This window comes from Pristiophorus japonicus, chromosome 16 (assembly GCF_044704955.1).
Source record: "Pristiophorus japonicus isolate sPriJap1 chromosome 16, sPriJap1.hap1, whole genome shotgun sequence".
In the NCBI taxonomy this organism is placed as follows: Eukaryota; Metazoa; Chordata; class Chondrichthyes; family Pristiophoridae; genus Pristiophorus; species Pristiophorus japonicus.
The window spans coordinates 95,058,907-95,081,019 of NC_091992.1; the positions used below are offsets into that span (position 1 = coordinate 95,058,907).

Consider the following 22,113-nt stretch of genomic DNA (forward strand, 5'->3'; position numbering starts at 1 on the left):
CAACGAAGGGCATTATTTTCAAGGATCTTGCAAGCTGTTCCCTGGCTCTCTGACCTTGATTAGCAGCGGCAGGAAGATAAGGAGATAATGTTTGCGGACATGGAGTTTGCGGGTTTGAGCACCGCTGTCCCACAATCGTTCGACAGTGTGTTAGAGGGAAAAGAGCAGCATTGCCAGCTGCCTGAGAGGTGGTCACCACCAGTGGTGCAGGAGACCCCAGGAAAACTTGCCTTTATGTACTAATGAGCAAAACATGCTTCTAACAACATAATTCATTGACATGCACTGCCAAATGTTTAACCCGATCCAGTAAGACTGTTCACTGTGATAGTAATGGCCTCAATTTTAAAAGGAGGCGAGTGGGAACCTTGGTTAGAGCACACGGAGTACTGTGCACAGTTTTGGTTGCGTATAATAAAAAGGATATAAAGGCACTGGAGAGGGTGCAAAAAGGGTTTATATGGATAATACCAGAACTGTGAGGTTACACCTATCAGGAAAGGATGAACAGGCTGGGTCTCTTTCCTCTTGAAAAGAGAAGGCTGAGGGGTGACCTAATGGAGGTCTTTAAAATTCTGAAAGGTTTTGATTGAATGGATATAGAGAGAATGTTTCCACTTGTGGGGAAGAGCAAATCTAGAGGCCATCAATATAAGATAGTCACCAAGAAATCAAATCAGGAATTGAGAAGAAACGTCTTTACCCAGAGAGTGGTGAGAATGTGGAACTTTCTACTACAGGGAGTGGTTGAGATGTATACAGCGCGATGTCCAAAATCCGGAGTTCCAGAATCCGGAATGCTCTGGAATCTGGACACCGGGCTGATCCGTGGCAGGGTCATCCGGAAACCGCAAAATGTTCCGAAATCCGGACTCCCCCGCCTTGGCTCAATCTCCCCCAGCCTCATCTTGGCCTGACCTCCGGCTGCCCGGCCTCCCCCCACCTCGGCCCGACCTCGCCCAGCCTTACCCCGACCTCCCCCTGCCTTGGCCCGACCTCCCCCTGATTGACCTCCCCCGGCCTCGGTCTGACCGACAACCCCAAACTCCGGCAGCCCGACCGCTCGCGACCTGACCGACATCCCTGACCTCTGACGGCCCGACCGATCTCACCCGGCCTCGGCATGACTGACCGACGCCCAGAACTCCAGTGGCCTGACCGACCCCTCCCTGCCCACCTCCCGCGGCCCGAACGACCCCCACCCTACCCCCACCTACCTTCCTTGGCCCAGGCAAAGATGTTCCGAAATCCAGAAATACCCGGAATCCGGAACGGCCTCGGTCCCGAGGTTTCCGGATTTCGGACGTCACACCTGTAATATAAATGCATTTAAGGGGAAGCTAGACAAGCATGAGGGAGAGGCGAGCTAGTGTGCAATGCCTCTGGTTGCGACACTGGCTCGATATTTGGTTTGCACCCAATCCATAGCTCCCCGCAGTGCGCCCTAGTGGGACCACCTGAGAAAGCTGGCGGTCCGAACTATACCGGCCGCAGTGAGGAAAGTAATTTCACGAAAGCCTCTCTTAGGGCGCTCCAAGGCCGGCTGTTTAGCTTAGGATTTTCAGCTGCTCAGCCGGCCTAGCGCCCTAAAAGAGATGTGGAACGTCTCCCTTAGCACTGCGCTCCACACTCAGAGCCCAGCTGGTGAATTTTGTGGCTGGAGACTGTCATGTATTCAAACATGTTTACTGCTTGTACTATATGATGTGCCACCAGAGGGCACTACTATGGGAAACTTGTACATCAGCTGTATGGTCACTAAGGTGTGCCACCAGAGGGTGCTGCAGTGGGAGACTTGTAGGTTACCTGTACAGGTGTGCCAGGCCTAGTATAAAAGGCAGGCCACCATGTGTGATCCTCACTCAGGAGTTACATTAAATGGACTAAGGTCACTACAGTTCAAGTACAATACATTGCCTCGTGGAGTCATTATCAGAGCATCTAAAGATACAACAATTGGCGATGAGATTATGGACTTTCACGCAAAAATGGCTAACCTTGGCACGTTGCAACAGTTCGTTGATGGTGATGATTGGGACGCTTTTGTGGAGAGGCTCGACCATTTCTTCACAGTAAACGACCTGGCAGGTGATAATCCGGCCACACTGGCTGATAAGCGCAGAGCTATCCTGCTAACCAGTTGTGGGCCCACCGTCTATGGCCTCGTCAGGGACTTGCTGGCACCAACGAAGACAACGACCAAGACATACGAGGAGCTTGCAATGCTGATCCAAGAACAACTCAAGCCCAAAGAGAGCATCCTCACAGCCAGACACCACCGGTTTTATACCCGCCGATGGCCCGAAGGCCAGGAAATCGCGAAATATGCTGCAGACCTCAGGAGGCTGGCGGCACCGTGTGATTTCGGTGACCACCTCACCGAAGTGCTGCGGGATATCTTTATCATCGGAATCGACCACGAGGGCCTTCTTCACAGGCTATTATCTGCGGATACCACAGTCACACTGCAGAAGGCCATCTCCGTGAGCCAGGCATTCATGACCTCGACCTGTGGCTCTAGGCGGCTGACTCATCCTCAGGACTCAAACCCGGCAAGTACTGTACACAGACTGGCGCCTTTTAGAGGCTGGACTGTAGAACGTGAACCTTCTCAGGGAAGAGCGAACAGCCCCCGAGACCTTTAACTCAGAGTCCGCCGAGCGGGGCTAATCGAGTAGCACCATGCTGGCGTTGCGGAGGGAATCACAGGGCTCACCAGTGCCGTTTTAAGGACTATGTGTGTAAAGGCTGCAGCACAAAGGGCCACCTCCAGCAAATGTGTAAGAGAAATATGACTCACTGTGTTGATGAAGAGTCTGCAGATGGCCATGAATCCAGTGCACATTATGAAGCGATGCTCAGAGAGGCAGCTCAGCCCCACGATGAGGTATATAGCATGTTTACCTGCACCACAGAATGTTCCTTGTTGAGGATGGAAGTCGAGATAAATGGCGTTCCATTCTTCGTGGAAGTGGACACAGGGGCGAGCCAGTCAGTAATGAATCAAGAAGCCTTTGAGAGGCTATGGGACAATCAAGCTGAATGACTCAAGTTGGTCCCAGTTCAGGCAAAGCTACGTACCTACACCAATGAACTTATCCCAGTCATTGGTATTGCAGATGTAAAGGTACTCCATGATGGCGTGGTGCAAAAGTTACCACTGTGGATTGTTGCAGGTGATGGACCAACGCTACTCGGAAGAAGGTGGATGGAGAAGATTCATTGGAGCTGGGAAGATTTCATCCCTCCAGCGATTGATGTCCCCCGCGCTCAGAGGCAAAGCAAGCCCCCACCTGAGGTTGGATCCGGCACCAGAGAGCAGACCAGTACAGCACTCGAGGCACAGACCGCTCAGCACGACTGCGTGGAGATAATTCCAGCTAAGACGACCCGAATGCACCTTCCGAGCTCCAGTGGCAGGATTCCGGAGGAAGAAAATCGGATCCAAAGGCGACTTCCCAGCTTCGGTGGCAGAACCCGGGGAGAAGAGGATCACAGCAGTTGACATCGTGGATGGAAGAAAGATGGCGCCCAAACCACAAGGTGAAGTGCTGAAGAAAAAGATGGCGGCGGCCAGACCATAAGGTGCAGCGCTGATGGAGCAACACGTGGTACCAAGTGAAGAAGATGGTTGGGGTAAAGATAGCAAAGCTCTCTTAAAGGAGGCCAGCAACCCACCACACTTAAAAGGACAGGTCCACATTCTCAAGTAATGTAATAGCAACTGTGAGTTAAATGTAAAGCTTGTAATTGATGATCAGAGTTTTATACGTGTAATAAGCAAAGAAAAGTCATGCGATTGCGATCGGAGCTACAGTTTATCCACAATGTGTAATGAAACGTTGTGCGATGTAGGATTTCAACTGCATTCAGCTAATGTAGCGGGCAAACACCCATCGGGAGCACACAGGTCCAGCGAGCTACCCAATACTATAGCCTGCGTCCCTGGGACCAGAGTGATGCACCACGGAGTGTGGCCACAAGCAGCTAAAATAGACAAGCTGCAGAGCAAGCGATCTCAGGAGGGCAATGACACCGGTATCGATACCCTGCCCCTGATCGGCTCCACCTCTCAGGCACCCGATGGCACCAACCGCTAAAAGCCTGAAGGAGCAAACCACGCTAAGGCGCAGCCCCCAGACCTTATCGCCACCAAGGCTACACCCGGGAATGAAGGGTCACCCGCAAAGGTTCTCCAAAATGGGACCTGGACCAGCCAGGATCTCAAACCAAATAACGCCCAGGCAAGCGAGTCAGCAGTTCCTGCGCACTGCTAGACGACAGCTCCTCAAGGAGCAGCAGCGACACGGGGTGCAAGGAAAGGGCAGGGAGGTTACAGGCATCTGTGAACCTGCACGATGCTAGGAGCAACGGCAAAGGCCCCGAGAGCAGGCAACTTGAGCCAACCGGGTTCCCACTGCCAGCACTGGGCACCGCGCTGCCACCAGACTACCTGGACACCATCCAGCAGTTCTGGTGCTAGTTTGTCCTCAGGCACCAGTGCTGACACCAGTACTAATAACAAGTTTGTATCAAGTATGTACCTCACCAGTCAAATGTACTTGCCTCACAACTTTACCACAAATGTAATGGTGTAAATGCAATTTTTTTTTCTGCACTTGAATGTATATGAATGTAATGAGCCACCGGCAAAATCTATATGTGGGGGGGGGGGGGGCGGGGGGGCAGGGGGAGAATGGAGTGGTCATGGACACACAATCAGAAACCACCAGCACCTCTACTGCCAACGAAACACCACCTACTCATCCAAGATGGAAACGACCCTCCAAGAGTCAACCAGATAGAGCTAAGCCCAGAGCACAGTCAATGCATGAAGGCGATTTGCACTAAGGACTTGGGGGAGAGCGATGCCATATATCCAAACATGTTTATTGCTTGTACTATTACATATGATGTGCCACCAGAGGGCACTACTATGGGAAACTTGTACACCAGCTGTATGGTCACTAAGGTGTGCCACCAGAGGGCACTGCAGTGGGAGACTTGTAGGTTACCTGTACAGGTGTGCCAGGCCTAGTGTAAAAGGCAGGCCACCATGTGTGATCCTCACTCAGGAGTTACATTAAATGGACTAAGGTCACTACAGTACAAGTGCAATACATTGCCTCGTGGAGTCATTATCAGAGCATCTAAAGATACAACAGAGACGCAAACCATTTCCCGGTGCAAAATTTACTGCTCTCTCTGGATTAACGCCGCAACAGAGGCATGACCGAATTTCCATCCCAAGGAGTTCAAACGGAAGCAATTTTCATAAACTTACCGTGGTCTCTTCTGGCCAGTTGGCTCCTCCTTCTGTGGTTCTGCTGCCTGGCTGCAGATGGTTAATATTACGCTGTGGTGCCAATGACATCATTGGGCCGTGACTTTCGAATGTTACGTCGGTCCCCGCCTGGCTTTAACGGGAGCCTCATCTATGACCCTATGACTGGGAACACAGCGGATTGGAGCTGGGAGCTGGAATTTTAACCCCTTCCACACATATTTCTCACTGGGAGAGAGTGGTTAAAACCCCAGCCAATATCTTTCAATGAATGCAATCATTTTAAATGCACCATTCTGATAATTAAGGGGACCATCTGAGCAGACAGTCCAGATTTTGAAAGGACTATTTGGACATTTATAAAATACAAACTGGACACTAAAAATCCACTTTTTAAACCGAATGCCTGCTTTTTCTCACTTAACCTTGTGCTTTACGGTCTGAAGTTAATCATTATTAAAGTCAGTATTATTCAGGATTTTGCCTGCTTTTTGGTTTTCGACTTGGTGAAAAGGCTGTGACTTTACTATAAATGACCAAGTGCGGCCCTGATCAGTCTGGTTCACAATAAATACATAACACCAACTACAGATAAGCAGGCAGGGAATCACCTCTGCAAACTCCACTCACACACACTTTGTACCGTTCCAGCACACACACTTTACTGAATCAGTTTGCAAACCAACGGATCAATTTACACATTCTAAGTGAAACATCGGTAAGGCTTTCTCTCAATCCAAAAGATGACATTTGAAAACAACGTTAGGAAACTCTTTTTGGAGTTTATCTGGAAAACATAAAACATTAATCGGTGCCACCCGACCTGGATGACACACCAGACATTTACAAGGCCCCTTTTTTTTTTCTTTTTTGTGTTTTTTTTTTGTGTTTCTCTTTTTTTGGGCACTAAAATCACATTTTTTCCTCCAGTGCCCCCTATAAAAGGGGAGGGGGACACTAAAAGCACCGGCAATTAAAACAAATTAAACTTTAAAACGTAAAATCAAATTAAAATTTGGTTGCCGGGCGTGATGATGCACTCCAGTCCCTCAGGTGCCCACCTCTCGCGGAAGGCCGCGAGCGTACCGGTGGACACCGCGTGCTCCATCTCCAAGGACACCCTGGAGCGGAAGAGAGGCAGGCAGTCAGGTTGAACTACCACCTCGACCGCCCGCTGCCTGGACCGGCTGATGGCACCCTTGGCCGTGCCCAGGAGCAGTCCTACGAGGAGGCCCTCGGACCTACCCGCTCCCCTCCGCACAGGGTGCCCAAAGATCAGGAGAGTGGGACTGAAGTGCAGCCAGAATTTCAGGAGCAGCCCCTTTAAATAATGAAACAGGGGCTGCAACCTCGTGCACTCAATAAAAACATGGAACACGGACTCCTCCAGACCGCAGAAATTGCAGGCGGCCTGGGAGTCCGTGAACCGGCTTAAAAATTTGTTGCACGGCACTGCTCCGTGCACCACCCTCCAGGCCAAGTCCCCGATGAATAGTGGGAGGACTCCCGCATAGAGTGCCCTCCATCGGGGACCCCCGCCTCCTCCGGACGGCAAGATGGTACGCCATGGCGTGTCCGGACGGCCGGCGAGGATGGCAAAGTTGAGAGTGTGCAGGAGCAGCCCGTACAGGAAACCCCTCCGTGCGGAACTGAAGGGCACGGAGGGGATTTCCCCGAGGCGGCTCAAGTTGTGAGGCGCCGGCCCCCGAGGGAGGTTCCGGGGTTTGGCGCCAATGAGGAATTCCGTCCGGACGGGGGTCAGTTCGGACGGGATCTCCCCACGTGCTTGAGCCTCCTCGATGCACCTAACAGAGTCAGGGCCCAAAGCTGTTTTTAGCGACTCGATGGCTTCGGCCGCGTGGCGGACGTTGGCTGAATTTAGGCGCCGCGCCAGCGTAACAACGTTAGGAATGCTTGTCACAGAGGTTCAGCTGCAAGTGGAGACAGTTAAAGCGGATTGCATTTTGAAAGGGAAGGTTTTTTGGTCGCTGCTGCGCACTGTAGCTGCAGCCTTTAACCTGGTAGGGGTGGGAGGAGAGGAGGAAGCCGAGTTTCTGGTCAGTGTTTGGAGAGAGTAAGCAGAGGGGACTCCCGGTTAGTGACCGAGCTAAGCTCTCAGACCCCCCCGTGCCCTTTGACCCGGTGGAAGATGCGGCAGCTCTGACCGTTATCCCCATGGCGACAGCAGACCTGCTGTCCCTCGAGCAGCAGCTCTCGTGCTCCATTTGCCTGGAGGTCTTCAGCAACCCCGTCAACCTCCCGTGCGGGCACACCTTCTGCCTCGACTGCATCCAGAAGAACTGGGACCAGAACTCGCTCAATTCGGTCAACGTCTGCCCGCAATGCCGGGCCGCCTTCGTGCCCAGGCCCTCGCTGCAGAAAAACATTGTGCTGTGCGGCATCGTGGACGAGTTCAACAGAATGGGGCAGGTGGCCGCCAGGCTGACCACCGAGTCGGACATCCCGTGCGACTCCTGCATCAGCCGGACCAAGGCGGCCAAGTCCTGCCTGGCCTGCTTGGCCACGTTCTGTGAAGTCCACCTCCGGCCTCACTACGAGAATGCCGCCTTTCGCGACCATCAGCTCACCGACCCCGTCAAGGACCTGGATAAAAGGAAATGCAAAGTGCACTGCAAGCTCCTGGAGTTCTTCTGCAAGACTGATCAGATGTGCATCTGTGGCCTGTGCATACTGCACGCCCATCGAGATCACAAAGTCATTACCACAGAAGAGGAGAGCACCGAGAAAAAGGTAAAATCACTTGTGTAAAGGGGAACCTCCCATCTGAACCAGTGCTTGGCGTGTCCTTTTTATGTTTATTTGTGTGAAGAGAGAATGATACTAAGCTGGGCGGCAGTGTGAGCTGTGAGGAGGCTAGGTTAGGTGAGTGGTCAAATGCATGGCAGATGCAGCATAATGCATATTAGTGTGAGGTTATCCACTTTGGTGGCAAAAACAGGAAGGCAGATTATTACCTCCAATGGTGACAGATTATTAAAAGGGGAGGTGCAACGATACCTGGGTGTCATGGTACATCAGTCATTGAAGGTAGGCATGCAGGTGCAGCAGGCAGTTAAGAAAGCAAATGGCATGCTGGCCTTAATAGCGAGGGGATTTGAGTAAAGGAGTAGGAAGGTCTTACTGCAGTTGTACAGGGCCTTGGTGAGATCACACCTTGAGTATTGTGTGCAATCTTGGTCTCCTAATCTGAGGAAGGACATTCTTGTTGTTGAGGGAGTGCAGCGAAGGTTCACCAGACTGATCCCTGGGATGGCAGGACTGACATATGAAGAAAGACTGGATCGACTAGGCTTATATTCACTCGTATTTAGAAGAATGAGAGGGGATCGCATAGAAACATATAAAATTCTGACGGGTTTAGACAGGTTAGATGCAGGAAGAATGTTCCCGATGTTGGGGAAGTCCAGAACCCGGGGTCACAGTCTTAAGGATAAGGGGTAAGCCATTTAGGACCAAGATGAAGAGAAACTTCTTCACTCTGAGAATTGTAAACCTGTGGAATTCTCTACCACAGAAAGTTGTTGAGTCCAGTTCGTTGGATATATTCAAAAGGGTGTTAGATGTGGCCCTTACGGCTAAAGGGGTATGGAGAGAAAGCAGGAATGGGGTACTGAAGTTGCATGATCTGCCATGATCATATTGAATGGTGGCGCAGGCTCGAAAGGTCGAATGGCCTACTCCTGCACCTACTTTCTAAGTTTTTATAATACGAGCAGGCTCCAGATACTAAATTCCTCGTGCCCAACACAAAGGCCTCATCATCGGCAGTCCCTTGAAATCGAGGAAGACTTGCTTCCATTCTTAAAATGAGTTCTTAGGTGACTGTACAGTCCAATACGAGAACCACAGTCTGTCACAGGTGGGACAGATAGTCGTTGAGGGTAAGGGAGGGTGGGACTGGTTTGCCGCATGCTCTTTCCGCTGCCTGCGCTTGATTTCTGTCCACTCTCGGCATTGAGACTCGAGGTGCTCAGCGCCCTCCCGGATGAACATCCTCCACTTAGGGCGGTCTTTGGCCAGGGACTCCCAGGTGTCAGTGGGAATGTTGCACTTTATCAGGGAGGCTTTGAGGGTGTCCTTCTATCGTTTCATCTGCTCACTTTCGGCTCGTTTGCCGTAAAGGAGTTCCGAGTAGAGCGCTTGCTTTGGGAGTCTCATATCTGGCATGCGAACTATGTGGCCTGCCCAGCGGAGCTGATCAAGTGTGGTCAGTGCTTCAATGCTGGGGATGTTGGCCTGGTCAAGGACGCTAATGTTGGTGCGTCTGTCCTCCCAAGGGATTTGTAGGATCTTGCGGAGACATCGTTGGTGGTTTTTATTTAAACACCCTGTCCATTCAGATAAATTTATTTTTAACCCTATTTAAAAAAATATTAAAACAATTTTCAGAAAAATATGTTTTTTTTCTAAAACATTTACTTCCATTCAATTTCAATTAATTTTAAATACGTGAGGTGTTTTTTTAATTTTATGGGGCAGAAATTCCGGCCTCCCCAGGTCCGTACGGAGTGTCTGTGAACTCGGGAAGGCATCGCAAAAGCCGGTTTTCAGCACACAGTGCGCATGTGCCGAAAACCGGCATTTCCAATCTGTCACGTTGGAGCTTGGCAGATCTTCCGTATCTCAGAAGCCAGCTTGAGCAAGATTTTGGTATTTATCTTTACCCAGCAAATGTCCTGAAAACTCTTGCGGCTGCTTTTATCAGGCATATAGCCTACCTTTACAGGTGTAAGAGTTTTAAAATACACACATTTTAAAATAAAATTATAAAACCACATTTTATTGTTAAAAACCCTCTCCCCATGGTAAATTTATTTTAAACCATAATTCAATCTTTTTTTTTAAATCGGGAAAATATATTTTTTATAATGCATAAATAACTAATTTAAATTAATAAAAATGTGTTTTTTTTTAGTGTTTTGGGTGTTTGGGGGGGGGGGGTGGAGAATGGGTCTCATTCGTAATAATGGGAACTGCAACTTATGGAGTTCCCATTATTATAAATGAGAACATACCTGATTGGCTGCCCAGAGCCATGTGACTGTAGCTCCAGCCCTGCGCACATCCTGATGTGCATGCGCTGTGACGCGCAGTCAGTGGAGGCCTCGGAACCGGGAACTTGCGTGGGCGAAGCAGCTTCAGGTAAGTGCGTATCTTTAAGTTTTTCCCTCGATCGCCCGCGGGAAGCAGCCGGTCGGGATTTCTGGACCAGTGTGTTGTGTTTCTTGTTTTTGGGGGGTATTCTCATTAATAGCAATGGGAGCTCGTACAAATGGCGTTCCCATTATCAATGAGCATACCAAATGTTAATTGGTGGTTCAGGCCCACATGATCTCAGGATACGAATACGTATGCTGGCCTGCAAAACTAGGCCTCCGACCGCAATCCTACACTTCCTCTGGGTATTTTCGTTAAAATTTTTCCGGTCAGAGGCGTTCGCCTGAAGTAAGCCCCCGACTGCAATTTCCCCCCCAATGTTTCAGGTCGATGATCTTCCATCAGAGCAGTTCTGACGAAAGGTCATTGACCTGAAACGTTAACTCTGTTTTGCTCTCCACAGATGCCACCTGACCTGCTGAGTGTTTACAGCATGTTCGAGAAGCATTCAGTCGTTCTCTGAAGTACTGTAAACAACTTGGCCCACGTGTCCTTGATCAAAAGCTTTTAATACGAGAAATGTAACTTAGAGAGTCCTCTTTTGGCCTTCGCATTATTAGCTCACACGTCAGTAACTTGCAGTGCAAAATATCGTCACAATTAAAAGGGCAAGGGCAAGTCTAACTAACGGCAGACGCCGTTAGATTCACTCCTGCAGCATATTGTGGCCCAGTCATTTAAACATGTATAGTACACTGGACATGGCTGGACCTCTGATAACAATAACCTCCTGTCACAATAGCAGCTACCTGTGATTGTAATGATGTGTAATGTGCTTTCTGCAAACAAATGGAGGGAGGCACAAAAGGTTTGGCAGACTCGTCATTCTGTGAGTGATGCCCCTTTAACTCGAGTATTACAACATCATAGAAAATTGGTACATGGCCACTGGCCTCGTTGTCAAGGTGCAATTACATCATTCTTGCGCCATTGGTTTCTGATGCACGGGTTTAATGCAGTCGGCAGCAACTGCCAGCTGAACGTGCCACGTGCTTCAGAGCAGCGGTCCGGAAGGCCTGTCTTTTCTTTGCCCTGACTGCCGCTCATCGTCCTGAACCCAGTAAATACCCTGTTCCCTCAGGTGCACGATCCCTGTAGTGACATCCTGACATAAGGTCAGTAGTTTGCACATGTGTCTTTGCATTCAAAATATACTGGGATCCGCTTTGTCACTGACACACACACAAGCACCTCTATCAGGCTGCTCTCTCATGCCCTGACTTGCAGTGTAAGACTTGCATTTATATAGCACTTTTCACGACCTCAAGACATCCCAAAGCGCTTCAAAGCCAGTGAAGTACTTTTTGGAGTGTAGTCACTGTTGTAATGTAGGAAACGCCAGCAGCCAATTTGCACAAAGCAAGCTCTCACAAACCGCAATGTGATAATGACCAGATAATCTGTTTTAGCGATGTTGATTGAGGGATAAATATTGGCCCGGACACCAGGGATAACTTTCCTGCTCCCCTTTGTGCCATAGGATCTTTTAAGTTCACCTGAGAGAGCAGATGGGGCCTCGGTTTCACGTCTCATCCAAAAGATGACACCTCCAACAGTGCAGCGCTCCCTCAGCATTGCATTGGAGTGTCAGCTTAGATTTTTGTGCACAGGTCCCTGGAGTGGGACTTGAACCCACAGCTTTCTGACTCAGGTGAGAGTGCTACCCACTGAGCCAAGGCTGATACTCATAAAAGCAGGTTACGTGCTTTTCCCTTGTGGCACAGGAAGTTTATGCCTGGATCTGTGGGGGGAGAAAAACTCGAGTTTGATTTTCCTTCTTGGAGCCATGGTGTGTAAGTGAAGCCGGGTGCTGGAGGTATCTGGGTGCAGTGGGTGAAGAATTGGGGTGCAGTGTGCGAGTGATCGCGGTGCAGTGGTGATGTACTGGGGACAGCTATATTAAGATCCCGAGCTGTAACTGCAGAGCTGACTGCCATGATGATTTTGACTGGTGACGATGGCTTCTGAATTCTAGTTCAAGTTTTAACATGAGGAGAGAGTCTGTGTGAATGTCATCTCTCCACTAACGTTAAAAACAGATTCCAAGAGAGTAGGTACACTGGCATCTTGAAATCTCTTTGCATTGATGCAAAAGCCGTAGCATAACTGGCCTTCAGTCAGGTGGTTAGCAGCATGCCATTTACTTGTGTCTAGTGCTGCAGTTTTTAACCTTAATTTTAAATGGGCACTATCTTCGTATCGTGTTGTAACTGGTGTTTATAAACTGTATGATTTCAGACCTGCTGTTCTATATAGCTTCAGTGCTACAGGCTGGCCTACAAGCTTCTTATTGGAACTCGCCATTTGTTGCAAAGTGACTTTACTACACAGTCATATCAACGCTGCAGTTAGTCTTCCTACGTTACAACAGTGACTACACTTCAGAAGTGCTTCACTGGCTGCAAAGCACTTTGGGACATCCTGAGGTTGCAAAAGGCGCTATAGAAATGCAAGTTGTTTTTTTTAAATCTGGAGTTTAGGCCGAACTTGACAATAGGGAACAGAGTGAGGCATCCTGCAGGAGGGAGTCTTGCTCCACTTCGCCTCCGAGTCCTTGAATCCACATTTGCACTCCACGAGCGCAAAATTGGGCTTACCACCTCCGAGAGGAAGTGGAGCGCAAAATCTCTCACTCCATTTCCTCTGGGGGTGGGTCCGGGGCATTAACCAACGCGACTTTTCCTGCGCTACGTGGAAAGATGCATAACGCTGGCGGCAACACGGGCCCTCCCCTTGCATTAAAGGGGAAGGCACGCTGTGGACCCTGCATTAGGGAGAAGGGGCCAGACTACCAGGGAGCAGGGTGCCATGGCAGCAGCCCAGCACAGAAGCAGAGTGCCGGACTGCAACATTGAAGAAGAGAAGGCTGCGCCTGGTAAATCGCCCATTTAAAACATTTTCAGTGCTGCACCTCCCCTTTAATTTTCGCCCCCGCGACTGGCCTAAAGCCCGGTACGCAGCCCGCGAAGCTGTCGCGCGCATTGCCCGCGGCACCCTCATGGGGTGTTACCGAATTTTCGCTCTGGGACAAAAATGGGTCGCTGCGCACGTGGATGACATCATCGCTGGCATAGCAGCCCGGGGCGCTACCGGTTAGCACCACCGCAAACCCCTGCGGAATTTCACGGGACTTGGTAGCGGCGCTGAACTGCGCACATTTTCGCCCCGTTAACGCCCACCCCCCCCCCCCCCCCCCCAGCCCCGAGGCCCAATCGACCCGAATTATTGCCCCCATAAGTCTAGCATCAGCGTGAATCGAGAAGTGCTTCACACAGACTGGAACCGTGCAGGGTGAATGCAGCCTGGCATAAATGAGTCTGTTGTGATTTAAGCTGGTAAAACTAAGATGGCTTTATTTTACATATTCAATGTATTTGAAGAAACATTTTAATTGCTGTTTTGTGTATGTTGTGTACCCTATAAAGAAACTTCTTCAGGATGAAAAAATAAGGCGGCAGAGTCAGATCAAAGATATTAACACAGCAATTATTAAATTAAAGGACAATGTCACTTCTATCAAAGTGAGTACCAATCCATACTTGTTTAAAACAGTTGATTCTAACAGTTGTGCAGCTCCTTGTTTCCGTTCTGTTTGTACCTGTAACCTTCCCTCTGTCAACTAGGAAACAACATTTCAGGTGAGGTCCGATATCGATAAGCACTTTGGTGATCTGATCAACCGCATTAAAGAATCACAGAGTATTGCAACGAACATCATCGAGAGTGAGGAGGCCGTTGCCTTGGCCCAAGCTGACAGTATCCAAAGCTGGCTGAACCAGAAGTGCAGCGGACTGTCCAGGAAGACCGATGAGATAGACCAGCTCCTGAAATCTGACAACATCCAGCTCTTAAAGGTGAGGCCGAACTTTAAAAAAAAAACACACTTTTATTGAACTTAGTTGCTTTGTAATCAATGCTTGAGGTTATCTGCGGTACAATGATCAGAAACGTTACCTGGCGTTTAAATTGAAATCCATCATGCGTGCTCAAAGGCCGGGTGGTGCACGAGCCAACTGAGAGCAGGTAGCTTCCCGAGACTGTTGGCGAGCTCATTCGGACGCACGCCTGTCTCACTGGGCTGGTAGGGAAAGCTGCTCGGGGGCATACCTGCCCCGCTAGACTGCCTGCGTGTTCCTTCCCAGGTCACCAGCTCGGCAGGAAACTTGCTGGGATACATTCTCGCCCTACTAGACCGACCAGGCTCTTGCTTGGGGCCACTCTGATAGATTGGCCGAAACCTGCTCCAACACGATTCCTGCTCCACTATAGTCAGGAAATCTGCTCGCAATTGGCCTCCTCTCATCCAATGGGGAATTTGATTGGATTTGACCTTGCGTCTTCAAACATTCCAATGCACAGATTAAGTCCCCAGAAAAATAACATTGAAATATTAAAACCGGGCCATCTATAGGAATCGCTTCTTACTCCCTTTGTTTATCTTCGTGCAGGAGGCAACACTGGTGACTGGTTGAACTATATTCTTCCTCTCGGGATTAGGACTTGTCCTCATTGCCATCCCTGACCTGTATCCTGTACCCAGATCTGTACCAATTCAGTTTAATGGAGGATGTGTTCGTCCTTGACTTTGATGCTGCAAGTTATTTTGGGTTTTGGTACCTGTAGAGAGACATCATCGTTACTCTGTGAGCTGCTCAGTGGAACAAGGCTGTAAGAAGTCTCGCCCTGTAAGCACCCTGCAGCCGGTGCAATGATGTGACGTGCAGTGTCACCAAGCTGCCGATTTGTGCAGAGGGCAGTGCATTTGTTAACGTGAAGTGGGGCGGATTCTCGCTGCAGCACGTGCTGCCACTCTTCGGTAGACCCCTGTACCAGGTTGTTCTAGATGCTGAACCTGTCTGAAAAGACCCTTATACCATCATCTAGATCTCCTCTATAACTGTACAGATGCAAGTGTCCAGGCAAAGCATTAAAACTGCTTTTGCTGCCATTGCAGGTGGACTGAGCTGCTGTCCACGTCCACCATCGACGGAACCTTCGTGTCATAATTAACCTCGAAATGAGCTTACGACCACATATCTGCAGCATAACTAAGACTGCCTATGTCCACCTCCATAACGTCGCCCGTCTCCGCCCTTGGCTCAGCTCGTCCGCTGCTGTAGCCCTCATCCATGCCTTTAAGAACATACGAAATAGGAACAGGAGTAGGCCATTTGGCTCCTCGAGCCTGCTCCGCCATTCAGTAAGATCGTGGCTGATCTAATCATGGACTCAGCTCCACTTCCGTGTCCTGCTTTGTTACCTCTAGACTTGACTATTCCAAGACACTCGTAGCTGGCCTCCCACATTCTACCCTATGTTAACTAGAGGTGATCCAAAACTCAGCTGCCCGTATCCTAACCAAATCCCGCCCACCCATCATCCCTGTGCCCACTATGTACATTGGCATCCAGTTAAGCAATGTCTTGATTTCAAAATTCTTATCCTTATTTTCAAATCTGTCTGTGGCCTCGCCCCTCCCTATCTTTGTAATCACCTCCAACCTCACAACCCCCCCCGCTTCCCCCCACCCCCATCCCCCTGCCCCCGAGATGTCTGCGCTCCTCTAATTCTGCCCTCTTGAGCATCCTTGATTATAATTGCTCAACCATTGGTGGCCGTGCCTCCTGTTGCCTAGGCCCCAAGCTCTGGAACTCCCTGCCTAAATGTCTCCGCCTCTCTACCTCTCTTTCTTCCTTCCAGACGCTCCTTAAAACCTACCTCTTTGACCAATCACCTGCGCTAATTTCTCCTCATGCGACTCTGTGTCAAATTTTTAATCTCATAATACTCCTGTGAAGCGCCTTGGGACGTTTCACTACGTTAAAGACGCTATATAAATACAAGTTGTTGTTGAAAGTTCGCATTCTGTTTATGTTGTAGATAGAGTGTAGTGGGGAGGGGCGAAAGGGGAACAGGACAAACCAGTTGGTGACACACATGTCCTCGGAAGAAGCAGCGACTCAGTTGGCAGTGCACCAGCAATGCATGGGAGCATCGTGCGGTTTCTGCCTGGTCTCAGGACGGTGAGCAATGCGCTTTATGTGAGGGGGTGTCACGCTGAGGGCTTACTCTTGTGATGTCCTGCTTTGTAGAATTTTCAAGCCCTGGAAGAGATGGAGACCGATCAGGTTCTACCCACGTTGGACACGGATATCGATAAGCAGCTCTCCGGTTTGAAGAACGTCGTTGAAGAACTGACGAAAAATATTATGCAGCAGCTGCATGAGGCCCACAGGGAGAAGCTGCCGGCAGTCAAAGAAAATGGTTTGTATTTTCTTCTTTTATTCCAATTGTTTTCCCACTCCCCTCCTCTCCTGGAGGTGTTGCCTTCCTCACTAGGTTCCATGGGTCCAGTTGCCTGCTGGTACAAGTGGTCATTCGTCCGAGCCGAGCCTTGATGGGGAGTGTTGGCAGGCTGTGCGACTATGAAGGGCTTCAGTGAAGCCTTAGGGCGATTCTCCCCCACGCAGCAGTAAGGGATCGAGGTGCTGAGGGGTCGGCACGCACGGCGATGACGTCATCGGTGGTGGCCTGGGGCGCTACCTGCGGGGCATGGCCCTATCATGGCAGTGCCTCTGCAAACTCCCGGACAATTTCCCAGGAGCTGGTGGCTCCCCCTGACCCCCCACCCTCCCCACTCCCCCAGGTGAAAAGTGTCTTCTGCCCAGTTAGTGCCTCCGGACCTCTGAAAAAAGAGGCAATTTCTCCCCCTGAAAATATGAATGAACAGAACATTGAACAGTTCTGTGCTGTGAATATTCTAATACTGAAAGGTGCAACTCTTTTTTTTTAACTATGGTAAGCTGAGTTCAATCTGCATAATATGCAAATTCATTCACTGAATGGTGCCACGTCCCCATTTTGCATGTATTGGTTCAGGTTACTTTTCACTTTTTTTTTAGTTGATCTGTTGTTGGACCGATTGCATAGAAATTTTGCAGAAAAATTTGGGCCAAAACTGGAACTCGGCGACATACCTCTGGTATACGCTGCAGACCTGCGAAAAGAATACGCACCTACCTGATGGTGGTCCTTTTTCGAAAACTTGCGCTCTGACGCTGCGAGGTGGAGGGCAGCGTAAATGGCCCACTGATCCCAGAGACGCAGTCGGTGTGAGAGCGTACCTGGGATCACGTGGGCCTGGTCCTCCAATCAGAAAACAGAATTTGATTTTACATCATTTCAAGGGAATCCCATACTCTGATTTAATTACAATTTGCAGGATTGGAATTTAATTTCTAATTAGCTTCGTTCCACCAACTTTACTAAAAATTTAATTTTGCTGATAATTATCAACATCATTAAAACTCTTAATATTTGCAGAAACATGAAAAATTCATTTGATATGGTTAAACTATATGATTTCTGAGATGAAAATGTTTAAAACATGCCTGAGTTATCCCCTTTCGCTAATGCAAATAGGCTCTGTGCCTGTTTGCAACAACCGTAACATTTCCATATGCAATTGCTGGGCAAGTAGCCCAACACTGTGCCAGCAATTGGTTTTCGGTGGACTGTGTAGATCGCCTGTCAACGCACACGTTGACAGACTGCAAGTTCGGGGAAATCCCAAGCTTGTGGTGGATTTCAAAGAAGGTATGACGGCATACTCTTGAGTATGCTATCATACCCGCCGCAAAACCCAGGCCAATATGTATTTGTATTCTATCCTGGATTTTATTTTAATAAACACTATACAATTTGTGAAAATGGACATTGTCAAGTTTTCAGAGTCTGTTAATTGGGGTATAATTTCTACCTCGGCGATTGGGAAAACCCCAACCTTTACTGTGGTTCTACAAGAGATTTTATATTGTTTGGCTCGTTCAAGGTAGTTTCCGCTTTACTTGAATAAAATACTTTTTTTGCTATATTTCAGGTCCGTGGGCTAATAGTCAACATCCCAAATTACATCAGTACCCTTCAACAACTGCAGCATCTCAACAAAAGGGTAAGGGTTCTTTCAGTTACAAATTGAAATGAAGAACATTTGTATGCCAGCTTAGCTCAGTTGGTAGCATTGTGATTCATTGGTTGTGGGTTCAAGCCCCATTCCAAGACGTCAACACATAACCTAGGCTGGCACTGTGGTGCAGTACTGAGGAAGTGCTGTGTTGTCGGTGGAGTCGTCTTTCAGATCAGATTGAAACCGAACTCCATTTGGCGGCTCAGGTGGATGTAAACATTTCCATGGTGCTATTTGACGAAGAGCAGGCAATCCTCCTGATATCCTGCCTAACATTCTTCCTTCAACCAACAGCACCAAAAGCAGATTTGCTGCTTGTGGGACCTGGTACAAATAGGCTGCAGTCTTTGCCTACATTACATACACTACAGCCTGTGCTGTAATTCTATCTGCTTCATGGGTTCTTTGCTTAAGAATTCACAGCTACGCATTTGCTGTGACGAACTAGCTGGTTTATTAGCAAAGGTTTAACAATCAAACTGAAGCCTACCAGTTCATCCACCAGGTTCACAACAGCATGCCTCATTGTGGAGAACCTGAACTCAATTAACTGGGGTTTTATTGAGTTGTGTGAGCATCACATGACTGGCTAAGCCACTCAGTGCAACAGCTCCACAACTATTTTTTGTAAAACAATAAATCAGGTGCCCCCCTACTGGAGGGGCATTAAAACCGACAAATTAAACAAATTAACTTTTATATTAATGGTTCAAATTACAATTTGGTTGCCGGGGGTGATGATGCACTTCAGTCCCTCCGGCGTCCACCTCTTGTGGAAGGCCGAGAGGGTACCGATGGACACCCTGACTCGAACATAACTGCGGAAGAGAGGCAGGCAGTCGGGCTGAACGACCCCCTCGACTGCCCGCTGCCTGGACCGGTTAATGGCTACCTTGGCCATGCCCAGGAGCAGTCCTACGAGAAAGCCTTCCGACCTGCCCGCTCCCCTCCGCACAGGATACCCAAAGATCAGGAGCATGGGAGAGAAGTGCAACCAGAATTTGAGGAGCAGTCCCTTCAAATATTGCAACAGGGGTTGCAACCTGACACACTCCACATAAACATGGAACACAGATTCTTCCAGACCACAGAAATTACAGGCGGCCTGGGAATCCGTGAACTGACTTAAAAACCAATTGCATGGGACTGCTCCGTGCAACACCCTCCAGGCTAAGTCCCCAATAAATAAAGGGAGGACTCCCGCATAGAGAGCACTGCATTGGGGACCCCCGCCTACTCCGGAAGTCAAGATGGTGCGCCATGGCATGGCCGGACGGCAGACGAAGATGGCAAAGTGGAGAGTGTGCAAGAGCAGCCTGTACAGGAATCCCCTCCGCGCAGAACTGAAAGGCACGGAGGGGATTTCCTGGAGGAAGCTCAAGTTGTGAGGCACCGGCTCCCGAGGGAGGTTTCGGTGCTTGGCGCCGATGAGGAATTCCGTCCGGACGGGGGTCAGTTCGGACAGGATCGCCCCACGTGCTTGAATCTCCTCTACACACAATGTGGAGTCAGGGCCCAGTGCCATTTTTAGCGACTCGATGGACGTCGGCCCAGGATAGGCAATAGCTCCACAAAGCTGTGAGCATGCTCACAGGTGCATACATTACACAGGCCATTCGGCCCAACTGATTTGTACTGGTGTTTATGCTCCACACGAGCCTCCTCCCACCTTACTTCCAATAACCCTATCAGCATATGCTTCTAATCCTTTCTCCCTCGTACTTCTCTGGCTTCCCCTTACTGCACTATAAAAGTAATCCATTGTTTGTAAATAGTTTTGGGACTTCCGAGGATGTGATAAGGCGATTATATAAATGCAAGTTTTTTTTACTTTTTTCTATATATTTATAATGTGCTTATACATGAAACTGGATAAAAATGGCAAATATGTACATAACTCTTGCTGATTTACAGTAACTGTCTCTCAATTGTGCACATTTGAGATAATTGACCAAATTTGTAAGATTCAAAATCAAATCCAAAAAATCAGTGCATTGTTATCTTTTTTAAAAATTCATTCACGGGATGTGAGCGTCGCAGACAAGGCCAGCATTTATTGCCTATCCCTAATTGCCCTTGTGAAGATGGTGGTGAGGCACCTTCTTGAACCGCTGCAGTCCGTGTACAATTCAGAGGGTTGCTGTGGGTCTGGAGTCATAAGGGCCAGACCGGGTAAGGACAGCAGATTTCCTTCCCTAAAAGGAAGTGAACCAGCTGGGTTTTTGCAAAAATCCGGTGGTTTCACGGTAACCATTACTGATACTAGCTTTTTATTTTATTAACTGAATGTAAATTCCACAGCTGCCGTGGTGGGATTTGAACTCTCATCTCCGGATCATTTAGTCCAGGCTTCTGGATTACTGGTCTAGTCACATAACCACGATGCGACTGTATCTGGTCAGGCCAGAGTTATTGACCTTGTAATCGAGCAGCCGGGGATAGGGGGGATGGGTGGTGGGCCAGCAGTTCATGATCTATCTGCCTGCAAGGTTTCATTGATTATAAACTCACTTAGCTGCCGGTTGAGAGAGGAACTGGGGCTTACTCGAAGAAAGGCGAGGAACAAACTCTTATGCTGAGGTCTGAGGCTGCCTGGATCAGCTCTACCTGAGCTTCAGTTCGAGATTCTTCCGTTCCCTCATATAAATGTGTTTCCAGCTGCCTGTGGCAAGACGGAAACTGGCACTTACATAAAAAATAATGAAAAGGCCTCTGAAAAGGTAATAGAAGAATTTTGAACAATTTATTTTGGTCTCAGAAAATCGTTAAATGATCTGAGAGTGTTACGTACTGCATTCATTTTATCTGCTAATTTTACTTTTATACATATTTCTTCCTTGTAATAAACAATTTGTACTTTAGATTGAAAAGGGTGGTCTGTAAATGTGATGTTTTTCAACCTATTGGAGAGTTCAAACTACAGCAGTCTGGCCAGGCTGCATCTTGAATACTAGGCCTAGTTCTTGTTGCTGTGCAACAAGAGTAATGTTTAACTGGAGGCACTGCAGAGAAGGGAAATGAGTCTGATCCCTCGTGTAAACAACTACAACAACAGCTTGAGTTTATATAGCAGCTTTAACATTAAAAAAATGTCCCAAGGCAATTCAGAGGCGTAAGGGCATAAAAAAGAGATTTTGAGTATGAGGAAGGACTAGAGAAACGTCAGTTTTCGAGTCTGGAAAGGAGATGCTTGAGAGGCGATCGGGGTGGGCGAAAAATCCAGCGGCTTCTCTACGAAGCTGAGATGAAGTGATGAGTTAAAAGGAGACAATTGCAGCGGTGGGAGGAGGAGGAGGAGGAGGAGGAGGAGGAGGGGGGGGGGGGGGGCATGGACACTTGTGATTCTCCTAGCCTGACAAAATGTCTTTCAAACAAACTTCTACTTATCTTTTATTGAGTGGCCTGCAGCGGTTCGCTGGTTAGGTTGCTGTATGCTTGATACCAATGTGCAGATCATGAGTGGCACCCCAATTCGCATATTGAAAGTGGGTTTGTGAAGGCCCCAATAAACACAATGGCAGCAATACCGACAGCAGGAACGGGGCAACAAGTGCGGAACGGGGCAACAAGTGCAGAACTGTCATTTTCGTGCTGTTTGCTTCAATTCCTAGTGCCACAAGGCTGTTGAAGAATCCCTAAATCTTAGAGGTGTACAATTAAATGCAAGAGGCACAGGTTCAAACAA

At 48.8% G+C, this 22,113-nt stretch overlaps 1 protein-coding gene across 4 annotated transcripts in view; it reads left to right on the top strand.

The window, feature by feature from the left end:
• Positions 1 to 7,324: 7,324 nt before the first annotated feature.
• Positions 7,325 to 22,113, top strand: part of LOC139226663 (E3 ubiquitin/ISG15 ligase TRIM25-like) — a 46,043-nt gene continuing 31,254 nt past the window's right edge. For all 4 annotated transcript variants that reach the window (XM_070857570.1, XM_070857572.1, XM_070857571.1 and 1 more), the window contains exons 1-5: positions 7,325 to 8,035; positions 13,888 to 13,983; positions 14,086 to 14,316; positions 16,555 to 16,726; positions 18,342 to 18,413. In XM_070857570.1, the coding sequence (XP_070713671.1) occupies positions 7,460 to 8,035; positions 13,888 to 13,983; positions 14,086 to 14,316; positions 16,555 to 16,726; positions 18,342 to 18,413 (1,147 nt within the window). In that variant the 5' untranslated portion in view covers positions 7,325 to 7,459. The remainder of the gene's footprint in view (positions 8,036 to 13,887; positions 13,984 to 14,085; positions 14,317 to 16,554; positions 16,727 to 18,341; positions 18,414 to 22,113) is intronic.